Here is a 14,376-nt window from a genome sequence, read left to right on the forward strand (position 1 = left end):
TAGCAAATAGGACAATAGAACGGCATCCTTTGTGTTTAACAAAAGAAAGCCGACATGCTTGCATAGGATGTTCCAATTTACTACGTTGTAAGAGATCATGATTTAAATAGATAAATAGAAAACGACTTCTAAGGAATTAATTGTATTGAAACATTAGTTCAGGTTTTGATAATAGAAAGGAATTTATTAGAATTTCATAAAAACACAGTATGTAAAATAATAGTATCAACAGAATGAGCGGTTATATATGAATACTAACGTTTATCTAATTATAATGATTTATTAAGTAAATTATAAATTACATTTTTATTTTTATTACAGACTTTAATATTAATTACATATTATATATGTGTTTGCGATTTATTATAATGTTATATCAGCATTAAATTAATAAACAAGTAAATATATTATGTAAACTCGGTAAATGGTTGTTTATATTTTATATAAGAAAAATATTTGTAAAACAAAATAAAATTTAGGATTAAGAAAAGTGTTACAAAATAAATTTAAAAATCATCCTGTATAATTAGTGTGAAATGCCTAAGAACGAAGTTCTCACGTTGAGTTATGTTTAGATATATATATTTGGCAAAAACAAAGTCGATAGAAGGTTGTTAGGAAGGATGAAGAATCAAAAGAAAGGTTAGTCGTCGGCGAGCTTCCGTAGGAGTAACAAGTGTATATTTAACTTTTTTACTATTCGTAAATGAGGAGATTTTAGTAAGTGATTTTAATACTTTAATATCCGTTCTTGTCAACATATTGGTAAGTCATTTTAATTCTTTCACTTTATTTATTGTGCTCATAATATACTGTATGTCTGTTTTCATTTGACTGTATTATTGGGATATGTTAGATAAACTGCCAAGTTAATTAGGAAATGTACATGTGTTTATTTATTTTATGATTTGCGTGGAATTAATATGTTGACGAATACATTGATTTAGTTTAATTACTTATAATATAAAATTTAACGAGCATGGTTTATTTGTGTCTTTCTTATATTACGATAATAGTCTCAATTTGTACCTAAATCTGAGTTATATTGATTTATTTTCTTTAGTTAGGTTAAAAGGTTAGGAGTTTAATATTAAATGTGTATATTTACTCGTTAGATGCTAATGAATGTAATTCTGTTTTTTAACAGTTGTTGATAACTCTGATATTTTATATGAGAATTATATTAATAATAAATTTACTACGACTAAACTAAAAGTAAATTAAGGAAGTTATAGTAAAACCCTATTATACTTATAATGATGGCTAATAATAGTTCAGTTACTTATCAAAAATAAATATTTCATTCACTTATTTCAACTATTTATTACTTATTTCAAATATTTCATTATTCACACTAAATGTCTTGCTGTGTGGTGTTCCTTGTTTGGGATAGTAAATTACGTTTACTATTTCGAATATGTAGATATTGCATGGTTAATATTTAGTACATGTCTATATTACATTACACGGAAGATGTAGTGAGAGGAAGATCCTTGAGTCTTATATATATTTTTGCTGAAGGCTTTATTAGAAGGAGGCAAATGTTTGTATCGATGAATAAACTATTGAAGTAACATTTTCCAATAATTTATGATGATCAAATGTGAACCGTAAATCTCTATGGAGACTTTAGCAAGTAAGTGAAGTTATAATAAATAGGTTGTGGAAGTTTTTATCAGGAGGAGAGAGAGGCTCAGATCGATGAATTTATGATGAAGTCACATGTTCCATCATTTGAGGAGAGATGGGTCAAAGCTCGCAATGAAGGTTTTAGACCACGATCCCTGTGGAGATTTCTACAACCAGTAGGGACTTAACTTAGTTGATAACACTGTGGTTATCTAGGACACACACCCTAAGTTTTACCGTATGCATGTTGTATGGCCAGTGTATCAATATAGCGATATGTTGCTACTCTGGATATGCAGCATTGTGTGGGTAAAGTTTAGGACGCATTACATTTATTATATTACAACTTATTATACACTGCACAAATTAAATAGATAATTAATAAATGAATTAACCCATACGAAGATTATATACATTCCACAAAAGATGTCGCTTGGGGGTTCTGGTTACTGAAGGCTTCACTGGAAGGAGGAAAATACTTGTATCGATGATTGAACTATTGAAGTGACATTTTCCAATAGTTTTTGATGATATATTATGATCCGTAAATCTCTATGGAGGCTTTAGTAAGGAAATATAATTTCTGTAATAGTTGTGGAAGTTTTCATCAGGAGGAGAGAGAGGCTCAGATCGATGAATTTATGATGAAGTCACATGTTCCATCATTTGAGGAGAGATGGGTCAAAGCTCGTAATGAAGGTTTTAGACCACGATCCCTGTGGAGATTTCTACAACCAATAGGGATTTCTGTTTAGTTGATAACTGAGTGGTTATCTAGGACACACACCCTAAGTTTTATCGTATGCATGTTGTATGGCTGGTGTATCAATATAGAGATATATTGCTACTCTGGATATGCAGCATTGTGTGAGTAAAGTTTAGGACGCATTATATTTATTATATTACAACTTATTATACATTGCACAAATTAAATAAGTAATTAATAGACGAATTAACCATTGAATATAATTATATTAACCAGCAGAAGCAATAGCAATGCGGTTCACTATGACTTCCTTATAGATATGTCTTGCATTTCATAAATAAAGGAATTGCTAAATTATAATATAGAATTATTATATTGAAGTATAAGAATGCATTTATTAGATCACCACATTGAGATTAGTAATATTAAGTGTATATGCACTTAATGTTGTAACAACCTTTATGTTAAATATATTTTATATGAATAGCATAAATTAATAATTAGAGTTGTAAGAGATTACATTAATATATATGTAACTGTGAATATTGTAGGCATTGGGGGGTTTATTAGATGAATTCTGGGAGGTTCCCAGAAGTAGTGAAGGTGAGTGTTAATGCATTCTAAAAGAGCTCTTTAAACCTACACCCGAGTCACAAGTCTCGGGCACCACTTGTGGTTCTCTCCCTGAATCATCAGTGGCCGGTATGAAGGCTAATCGTCATCATAACTAGTGGGTTTAATAAACATGTACATATAAAAGTATAATTGCTAATTAAGCCAGTATTATAATAAGACTATATTGTTTCTTATTTAATAAAACTACAATGTAATAATATATAAACTAACTATAAATAAGACATGGGATCTTAACATCTCCAGTCATTCCTATCAATCACCCATTGGGCAATCGGATTCATGTGGGCGATGCATTATCAAAATTATTATATAATTTTGAATATATTGAAATACAAGACCAACCATATACATATAGATATCGGTAATAATAATATTACATTTTATTCTACAATCAATTCTAAGGAACATCGGTTCTTTATTAATTAATATATTTAATATTATTCTTCTTGTTCCAGTCAATTCAATAAAATAAAGGTTTATTTTAAGGTCTTTGGCCTTAATAATAAATACTAATTACTAGAGCGTAAATATTCAGTATAATAATATTAGGACTCTTAGTCCTTTAATTTATATATACATATTATATGTGTATATATACATACATATATAAATATAAATACATACACATAATCACATCTATGGCTTCGGTCCTCAATGAAAATATATTTTATGACTATCCATTTTATGGCTAAACATTTTATCAATTACCAAGCCTTGGCTTTTATATCCAGGACTCCGGTCCTCTATCATATCGACTATCCACCTAGTGGTTGTCTATACCTAACAATCATCCAGGTCACAGACCTCTGTCACTATTATTTATATTATTATGATTATTTCACTATGTGATTAATCAAATTCTACTGATTACTATATCAGGACATGCAGTCCTTCTACAAACTAAACATTACCTTCTGGTTGATTCTTTATGTGGAGCATCCAGACATCTATTTTCAGATATGGGACTTATAGTTCTCGCTTATAATATCTCATCAATATAAAGATTACTTCGCCATGCAAGTAATTCTAATTTACATATAATCAATCATATTAGAGCCCAGCTCTTATTCACAAATATCTAATTCTTAATTCCTTGAGTATTCTTGGTATTAAGTAAATTTATAAACTTTATATGCTATGTTTGTAATATAGCAATTATCAACATTATATATTGGATTGACCAATATTGTGGTGTTGATGGCATTGAGCTATCACACTACTCTATTATTATTATTTATCGTACTGCAATTACTGGTGATCTCCAATGTCACATTATAGGGCCGAAAGGATTATCCATTAGTAAGTTCTGGTATTTGATTGACCTCCTAGTTTCTGTTACGACTCGTACTGTATCTTCAGTCTGATCTCCAATGTCACATTATATATAGCCGAAGGGTATTCCCCATTAAGTAAGCTACGTGACCGAGTGATGCTGGGATTTAGTTTCGAGATCGGGCAGTCTCTTTGACAGTCTCTCTATCGCCACATAGAACCGAAGGAGTCAATATCCATAAGTAAGCTTCTGTGTCGTGAGTGATCCTGAATTCAGTTTCGATCTGCCTATGGCAACTATATTTTATCTACCTGCTTTAAGCATCGCAAGCTTGGTGAAACCACTTGTAATGTTGAATTAATAATATAAATTAATCTTGTTTTGGTGCTGAGAATACTCATCCCATTTCACTTTCAAATGGTGCGTATTGCAACCCTACCTTGCATATCCCACCTTATTTATTAAAACCATAATGGTTCAATGATTCAAATATATACCTTATAATTAATATTCATAACATATACTCTGTATCATAATTTGTATTATTGAGATATGTATTTATCTCGCAGTTATTACTCCATCATATACCAATAAAAGAATCTATAGTTACTACATATACACAACGGGTCCACCGATACTAGACGATCACAAGAATTTATTTATATGGCCAAATGATTAAAGATTGAGTGTTCCATCGTTATATGATCTATTATATTAGCGATTCCTCTGTTATTTAGAGAGGGTGTTTAGTTCAGTTTTATAGGTAAGGGGGGGAACGTTACATCACGACGTCATTATCGGAACTAGCGGCACATTGCGTAACGAGATCAAAAAACTGAGTCGTGACATTTCGATATTACTCTTATAAATACCTATATTTATAGACACAAGTGATTTAATCAAATACAATATACTATATTTTATCTGAATCTGATCTGGATCTGAATATGTACATATTTATTACGAACTCCAAAAAAATATTGCGTTAGACCTAAATAGATTTTATTTAACCCCTAGATTTATGTCAATTAAAGCGCCCACGGGTAATCTCCCGGTCCCAACGTGAAAATTTACTTTTGTTGCGGAGTGACCCATCCGTGGGCATGCGGTCTTTAACATGTTAAACAAGTTAAACCCGGTCGGACAACAACGAACTGCGTCGTCGGCACGGGCTGGCTATCAAATGATTGGGATCTCGTACTCGCCTATTAGATTAAGTAATAGCATAAGCATACCATTTCACACGCGCACATAACAAAAGTAGTAATTTACAAGTACGTAGTTATAATGCGTATATGAATAGAATACGTAGTTGAAATGTTTAATAAAAATGTATCGTTTGATAAATCATATTATTAATTTTTATACTACATTCCAATTGTATTTTTCAGTTGATTAAATTGCCATCTTTATGGAGCCATTTTCAAATATTGTATTATAAGCGTGAAGACCGAATTTTAACATATAAATCACACGTCTTTACTATAAGTTTTTTTTATAATGACTGTTTTATTATTTAACTGTTTCTATGGTAACATTACAAGACAAATGAATAATGAAAATACTTACGATATTGGCTGGCAAAACTGCAAGTGTTGCTGGTACGATTTGTGTTGCCAGCTGCAAAGGTTGCCAACCACTATAAGATTTCGCGGCGTTACCCGTCCGCCAAACGGTCACTCCAACTATACTACCATAGTGGCCCATATAACGTGTGGGCGTAGACACTGTGTTCCCTGGCATTGGTTCCGACATGGGCCATAGAAATTGGAATGATTTTAGTGTCTCTGGAATCATGAACAAAATATAAGTAAGTGAAATAAAACACGTTGGATATGCAACCGTGTTACACAGTTCTAAAATAAACGCAGCTTAAAAGCTGTATCGCTAATAAAAAAGTAACAGTAATAAACAATTGCTTTTTAAAATATCTCCCTCTTGAGATGAAGAGCATACACTACGTACGACTCTGACAAACTGAACTGAATTTCTTTTTTTTTAATTAAAAATAGCCATTAATATAATAGCACCAACAATATTCATACAAGCAACGTGTCGGAAATCTAAAATCTCAATCACTCCTGGTGACGGTCGGGATAAATTTGATTTTTTATTTTGATTTTACATATAGTAGTAGTATGTAGAATTGTGTCTGAAATGTGTTTTCTAAACGATATAATAACTTATAAAACATTTTACGCGTAAAATAAGTGCGTCATTAGCTAAGTAAATTGGTTTTAGATATGAACCTATATATAACACAGTGTAAAATCTTTAGGAGACTTACCAAAACTACCTGGCACGTAAATATATCCGTAATTCCTTAAAATCTGAACACAAACATTGGCCAAAAAAGATCCCAACAATAGAACAGCAAATGTGAATGCTATTATACAGGCACTTTCCTTCTGCAGTGTGACATTGGTTTTCTTCTTTGAATTTTTGTGTGATGTTAATTGCATTATACATGGTCCTAAAAGACCCCAAGTGAAGAATATCTCTTGAGCTGCCGCAGCCCAACTCTGCAACCATCAATTATTGATTAAATATATATTACTTAAATGTGTACATATATACAATAAATAAAACCTTTCAGAGTAAACATGACTTTCCTCTTTATTCACAAAATAATAGATTCAAGTTTTCCCAATCATTGTTTTTCTTAGCTGCATGTCGCATATAAGTTCCTTTATTTCGAGTTGAAGTCTATTCCATAAGTTCACAAAAAAAAATGAAAAGAAGTCTTATTCTTGGCAGCTAAATTTGTATCGCCTATGATTATGGTCGATTGCAATTAATAATAATAGATAACAGATACATAACACGGTAATGTAGTTCTCAAATCTACTTTCGACGTACAGACAATCGATATAAGTTATGTAACCTAAAGAATATTAGATAGTATTTTATGTATTATAATAACTATGAATGTGCTTTATCTGACTCACAGCTATATGCAACAATTTTTATCAGTATAATGCAATATTATTTTAGCATTGTTTGGCAAAGATTACATATTGCTCACGAAACGAATAAAATTATACCTAAATATAACGTGCTGTTTTGTGCACGTATTTTACAACGGCTACAGTGGTCTAGTGGTTTAGCACACCGCTTTACTTCCGATGGTCGGGGGTTCGATTCCTCGCACGCAAATGTTTGTGACACTTGTATTCATGACTTTGATTGTTTATATCGGTCTGGGTGTTTTCTATGTATATTATGCACGTATTTACAAAAAAATATATCTAAGTATTCTATCAGTCTAGTACCCATAACACAAGCTCTGCTTAGCTTGGGACTAGATGACGTTGTGTGTATTGTTCAATAATATTACTATTAAATAAGCAAAGCGTGCAATTTAAACCGTGGTAAGAAAAGCACGATCAGTATAAACACAAACTCAAAGGTACTTCACTGATGACATTATATCTGTGGTGCTATTCACATAGCTACTTACGATCACTAACATTAGTGTCAGCTAATTTGCCATTTTAATTACATAAAAAAACTAAAAATTCACTAAACAAAGAGAAATACATACATTACTGTTGATGAAAAATTCACTCCATTCAGTTTCCAAAAATATATTGGTGACGGAATCGTAGGGTATAAGCGTGAGTAGTTTTGTACACAACACCAGTGTGCCGCAAATAGGCAGGAATATCAGCATATACACAGCCTGCAAAGTGACATTATATATACATACCTATAGATCACGCAGTAATATAACGAGTCACTGAGCCTTATCCCTAAGATAAGTATATTGGTATAAAAAGAAAATCAATATGCATGAAGCGGTCTAGCAAACGCTGTAATGGTATTCAACATATTCCCAACATTGAGACAATGAATTTTTATGATTAATGATGATGGTGCTGCGAGAGCGTAGAGTAAAATACGGCAGGATTTTTAACGTAACATCAGATATTTTAAATTTAATCGGGTTGCATTATACAGGGTTTATCGTATAGATAATATCGAAAACTCTGTGACAGTACTTACTAAACATAGCCCGATTACAGAAAGAAACTCCGAATATTTCCATGAATTTGAAGTCTTTCATCGATGATACGAGCGTGGGGGATTTAACGAAACAATTAAGTCTTATTTTCATACTAGCTTGTCATTCTGCATGTCTGGCTGTCAGAGACGTTGTCGCCATGAGCGATAAATATGACGGGCAAAGACAAAAAGAAGTCATTATTGAAATACCACCAACTCTTAATACACTTTAGTACATTACGTTCAAGACGTAATATACTAACTTTATTATATGAAACATTACTTCGGAAAGTATTTTTCTTGAATATTATCACTGAGTCGACTTTACTGTATTTAGTTGGGTATTTTAAAATAATTAATTTTAAAATACCCGTAGTGTAATTACATTCAGTGTTATCTATACAATATATACCTATTCTATTACTTGTTATGTTCGTATTATGGAGACAGTCAAATCTAAATTCCTTTAAATTAATGAATTTTCCTTGAAATAATGCATTTCTGAGTAGTTCATAAGAGAGATTATCTTTATAGATCATTAGTGGTTTTGTTTTAATTAACGATTAAATGGCGACATAAAATGGAGAGTTGTCTTATTTCTTAAGTTTCCAATAATATTATAGAATACAATTTTCTGAAAGTAGAACATGTTAAATTTATAGTAAAACTGTTAATAACTAAATAATTATTTTTAATAATAACATTACCTTGCCATAAGATCGGAGTCCTTTGCTGAGCGAAACAAAAACTATCATCCAAACAACGGCCAAGTTAAATGCAATTTGGAACTTTATAGTTCCATAGTATATATTAGTGACGCCCAAATTTCTTTGTAATACTTCTCCATGGAAATACTGAGGCAATGTTTCCTGTATTTTAAACGATGTATTTTTAAAGTTACCATCTGTAAAAAAACGTTATTTTCAATATTAAACAGTGAATTAAAATAGTCTCCTAGTTGTTTACTAACCCCACACAACGAAAGGATGCGAGTCCGAATTTGTTCGACACCAAAAGCTGGGTCGATTTATATTTTTGACTAACTCTCCGGTGATAGAATCACGGATAAAAACAAAATTAATCCGAGAGAAGGCGGTTATCTCGGTAGATTGCTCGTTGGATTCAAATGTACCGTAATTGTAATGTAATTAATTGGGCACGCCAAGTGATGCTTTCACCACGATATAGACAATGTCTCTGACTACTCCATCTAGGGTGACAGTGGTGAACGTATAAATATATATATATAACAATATTCGTGTTTGTATAACTTCCTAGAGATAGACACAATAAAAAGTAATTGACCAAATTAGCATCTGAATTGATGACCTTCAAATCTTATTTCCTGTAATTTACTCTTGTTGGACGCTAAACATTGCACTTGTATAGCACTTCTAAATAAGTATCAAGCGAAAGAGCGTCGTTCGTTACTTAGTTCGAATAATCCATTTCCAACCATAATCGAATTCACGACCTTAGTGGGGTAGGACCACTAAGATCGTGAATTCGATTATGGTTGAAACCAAAAAAACTTCGTGTCAATTTATATTTTTGAATTACTCTACGGTGTTGCAACAGCGATAATAAACCAAATAGGTATACCCAGCAAAATATAGGCATGGTCAAATGTTCGCTTACAAAGATAAAGAGCTTAGGTACATACTGATGTCAAATATGAAACGATATTCTAGACTCTAATAACTTACCATCAAAATTGTATTCATGAGGCAGCGCCCATTTGTATTTGTCTTCGGATGTTATAAATGAATCTCTGAAGTAAACGAACAACCATGACAAGCCAATTATACTATACATTCCGATTACAGCTTGAATAACGAGCAACGAGATACCAACTCCTTGAAATATTGGCGATATCCTCCACATGTCCACTGGCCCCGAACCCAGCACTTGGCCTATACTTAGGTATAATGTAAATAATGGTATTCCAACCAAAAGTGAAAGGATTAAGAACTGTATTATGAAGCAGGCTGAAACAGCAATAAATTAATTAAAAATCAAATACAACAAAGGAAAAATTCTCACTTATTTTACTTTAAACAACAAAATTACCTCCAAAATGGACGCTGAACATAGCAAACCTAGATATATTAAATATTCCTACAGTACAACTTAGGCACGCCAACATAGCACTCAATCGATGAGGCCATACTCCAAAAGGAGGTTCTTCAGTCTCGTCATTTCTGTGGACAAAAGAATATACCACAATTATGTTAGTTTGTATTTGGTATTTATTCACTAAATGACCTAATACAATGACACATTATTAGGTAAACTCGAGGTATTTAATATTGAATCTTATGAAGAAAATATACTGTTATTTTCGCTGAATTGTAATCTAAAAATTATAATATTTTGTACATTAAAACATGCAGTAAACATTGTTGACTACAAAGAAGATACGGAGTAAACTTCTTTCTAAAATACATCTAAAAGTAGGCAGATTTGACTAATATGTTTTGGTAATTTGAAATTTAATATTATACCTCTCCTCAGTGGTTCCAGTAGTTGGAATAGGCGGTTCTTCAGCTCCCATTGATTCACTAGAAGAACTAGACGCACTAGTGCTTCTGGCAGTACTTCGTACAGTGTTACGTCCAGTCCAGTCACCTGTTGTCACGTCACTCTCCCCCGGAGATGGTAGCGATAAAGTTCGGTTCATAAGTAATGTACGACGACCTACTATCAGAGGGCCAGAACTGCCATCACTACTTAAATTCGCGGCAGTTAACTGCAATTGTATAGGAGCACTAGTCGGTCTCATATTAACATGATGCTCCAAAAAAAGTATAACTGGTAATGTTAAAGGTTCACAGGGTTCTTGGTTCGTTATGGCCGGTAAAACAATTGGATCCAACCTTCTCATTGAATTTCGTATACTATCATTGGTACCAGCATGTTCTAGTGAAGAAACCAAAACCTCTCTATGACTGTTAGATAAATCTGAAAAACTTTTGGAACGGCCTAAATAACTGAGATTCGCTCTTTCATTAACTCCCTCTACACTAGCTACAACTACTTGAGTATTGTCGTCAATAGAACTAGGCCCTTGAGAAGGATCATTTATGTCAACTCTCTCACCAATTACTTCTTTAATTTTACATATTAGATCTTCTTCATCACTATCCAAGCTTCGTGCACCATCGTCGAGACACGCCAAAAGCGACTTGTCTAATACTTCATCTAGGTCATTCAAAATGTCCATGAATTGACAAAGAGCTGTAGCTTGAAACTCATCGTCGTTAAAGTCACTAGAAGTGTGTGATGAAAAATTTGAATCTGACTGATAGCATTCTGGAATCGTTTTCTGAAGATCCTCTTTTAAGTCCCCATCATTGGAGGATTTCTCGAAATCTTCACTATCGTTGCTTTCAAATATACTGCTAGAAGTGTCACTGTCAGCACTGCTTCCTGGCAGATTTTCTCTTTGTTCATAATGATCTTCGTACACCACTTCCATTTTAATTGCACGGCCTAAGTCATAGCCCGCTCTTTTTGGCGTAAACCCTGTAAATTTATATCCTGTTCAAAAATAACACTCTTTTAAATCATTAATTTAAAAGTATGTATATCAGGAATTATATTTTGAAAAATCTGCCTGCGTTTAAAAGGTCTACAAAACTAACTGACTCTGTATACAATATATACTTTGAGTTCACAAAATTCAAAAATCAGTTGGATGATCGATTGTATTAAAATTTCGTTACACACAGTGTCACAGTTTTATTAGAGTGATTTATACTCATTTGTATAAACTTTTATGAGAAAGTATTTCATGAGGATTATGATGAACGATGGATGACTAAATAAATAGAAATAAAAACACACAGTATTTTAAGGATAGAATTTTCCACAACTTGTCCATTCCACAAGAACGTGAAGAGTAGTTGTTTTGTTTTTAATTCTTCACATGTTAATCGCGGCACTAATAAGCCTAATTACTGTAACATGCTGTGAAAAACAACTAGACATTATCATTGGACTGTTAAAGTTTGTTGAGTACTTACACTGTCTCTATATAAGTACATAAGAATGATAAGACATTGTTGAGTCATATTTCTATTTATAGTATAATTATAATTTATTTATATATTATAATAATATATATAGGTAATTCAAACTAAAAATTAAAACAAAATTTTTATTGACTCATAAAGTCAAAATAATGGTCCAGGATATGATCCACTTGTTTGTAATTATCATTGTAACAAACATCAATCACATTACATAATAGTAAAAGTATAAAGGAGAACATTAAGGTTGCCTAAACCTATTTTTATTTTTATTGTGCTAATAGTTTTTTTTTTTCGGTCTACTCTAATACTGTTGGCCGTAGCTGGCCTTTACAGCTTCACTGGACGTTAGGGGCGAGTGCAGATGGCACTCCAAACCCGCGGAAGGATTTATGGAGCGGCTGAAGGCCAACTCCTGCCTGACCGATACAACTTTAGTCTGAGGGCACCACTAGGGGTTCGAACCTCGGCTCAGGCCGTCGTAATTTCGATCCCCGTTTGAATCGGACGGGGGATCGATCGGAGGGGCGCCCGGGGGCGCCGGTGTGGAGCGCCCGGGCGCGCACAGGCGCCCGGTTGTATGCGCGATATTGTGTGTTTGAGGTCGTCGTCTTCGCCGACGAGGACGGTGTCGTGTGTGTGTGTGTAAAAGTGTGGTTGGGGTGGAACGGGTGGGCCCGTGGGGAGGTTACCTGCCGTTATGGGGTAGTCGGGGTCAATGAGAACGTGCCTCGGGCAGCGTTGTTGCGTATGTCGGATATTACTCCTCAGTACGTAGTCGACCGCACTGACTATAAGCGGATTAGGGTGGGATTGGGCAGAGTCGAAGTAGCGTCGAGACGCTTCCTTCATAAACTGCTTGATGGAGGGCAAATTAAGATCGCGGTGGAGATCTACGCTGCGAACAAACCACGGCGCACCGGTGGCTCGACGCAGAAACCTATTCTGTATGATCTGTAGTTGGTTGATTAAATAGTAGGGTATGTGGGCGAATACGGAACTAGCGTAAGTCATGATGGGTACTAATAGTCTGCAAACTATTGACTAACTTAAAACTTAAGGTAAAATATGAAAACAAATATCCCCCTTTTCTTTATAAATAAAAAATAATTAAAATTAACTACATTGGTAGGAAAAAATACAAAATGAACTAACATCTCAGTAGTCTAACAGTTTAGCTCAAGATCTACTAAGTAATTACTTTCAATGATTGCAGATTCAAATCTTACAGAAATTTGTAATCATTAGGCATAATTGGTCTTGGTATTTTATATATATATTATTTATAAACGTATTTAGTTGCCATAGTGACATTTGACGGTATTTGTGGTCTAGCCATTTACCCTGCCACTTTACTTTTAATGATTGAGGGTTTGATCCTAGGTATTAGGTAGATAGTACCCACTAAGGTAATATCAATATTACAAACAATATACACATAAAATTTGTTGTCCTGTCTGCCAATCAACATAACAAGCCAAAACTACTAATTTAAATGATTGCTAAAAAATAATGTCTAAAATTTAACATGAAAATGGGAAATAAAAGTTACACACATATAAACCCCTAGGATAAAGCTAATAATAAATGAAAGTAACTAAGGTCATAAATATAAAAAATCACACACTTTATTACTCACACACTGATACTTACTTTGATTTCGGTTTTGATGTCAAAACATATATTGAGTAAAATTATGTGAGTCAGACACAAATTTCACTATTCACATAAACTTGCTCACTAGCATGAGAGTTTATCATTTGACTCAGGATACAATGTACACATATTGACTGAAGCAGGCTACAGGCATACTTTTATAAAAAAAAATGTCTTATATCAATGACTATTTTATTCTTCAATCCATACTTTCAAAGGACACCATGTTTTCTGAAATCTGGAAATACCACCTAAACCTTGTAATGATTACTTGCTCAGTGCACTGATGTAAATATTTATTATTCAAATAAAGATTATGTACTATATTTTTAAAATATAATTTAAAAGATACAAATACACTGGCATGCTTGACAACAAACAATTGAGAATAAGGTGGTGTTCCAATTCCAAGTTCCAAGCACTTGTTTCTTATGGCACTT

The 14,376-nt window shown here is 33.1% G+C and overlaps 1 protein-coding gene across 8 annotated transcripts in view; it reads right to left on the reverse strand.

The window, feature by feature from the left end:
- The window catches only part of LOC131851131 (sodium-dependent transporter bedraggled), a 28,486-nt gene that overhangs the window by 13,771 nt on the left and 339 nt on the right, over positions 1-14,376 (reverse strand). For 3 of the 8 annotated variants that reach the window (XM_059201568.1, XM_059201571.1, XM_059201564.1), the window contains exons 2-9: positions 13,934-14,174; positions 10,754-11,774; positions 10,320-10,450; positions 9,956-10,237; positions 8,957-9,153; positions 7,789-7,926; positions 6,532-6,766; positions 5,814-6,031 (exon numbers count right to left, since the gene is read on the reverse strand). In XM_059201568.1, the coding sequence (XP_059057551.1) occupies positions 5,814-6,031; positions 6,532-6,766; positions 7,789-7,926; positions 8,957-9,153; positions 9,956-10,237; positions 10,320-10,450; positions 10,754-11,727 (2,175 nt within the window). In that variant the 5' untranslated portion in view covers positions 11,728-11,774; positions 13,934-14,174. Of the gene's footprint in view, positions 1-5,813; positions 6,032-6,531; positions 6,767-7,788; positions 7,927-8,956; positions 9,154-9,955; positions 10,238-10,319; positions 10,451-10,753; positions 11,790-13,933; positions 14,175-14,376 lie in introns of all 8 variants that reach the window. The other 5 variants (XM_059201569.1, XM_059201565.1, XM_059201567.1 and 2 more) reach the window with 4 other exon arrangements.

This window comes from Achroia grisella, unplaced genomic scaffold, assembly GCF_030625045.1.
Source record: "Achroia grisella isolate CSIRO2021 unplaced genomic scaffold, CSIRO_AGI_Agris_v1 utg780, whole genome shotgun sequence".
In the NCBI taxonomy this organism is placed as follows: domain Eukaryota; kingdom Metazoa; phylum Arthropoda; class Insecta; order Lepidoptera; family Pyralidae; genus Achroia; species Achroia grisella.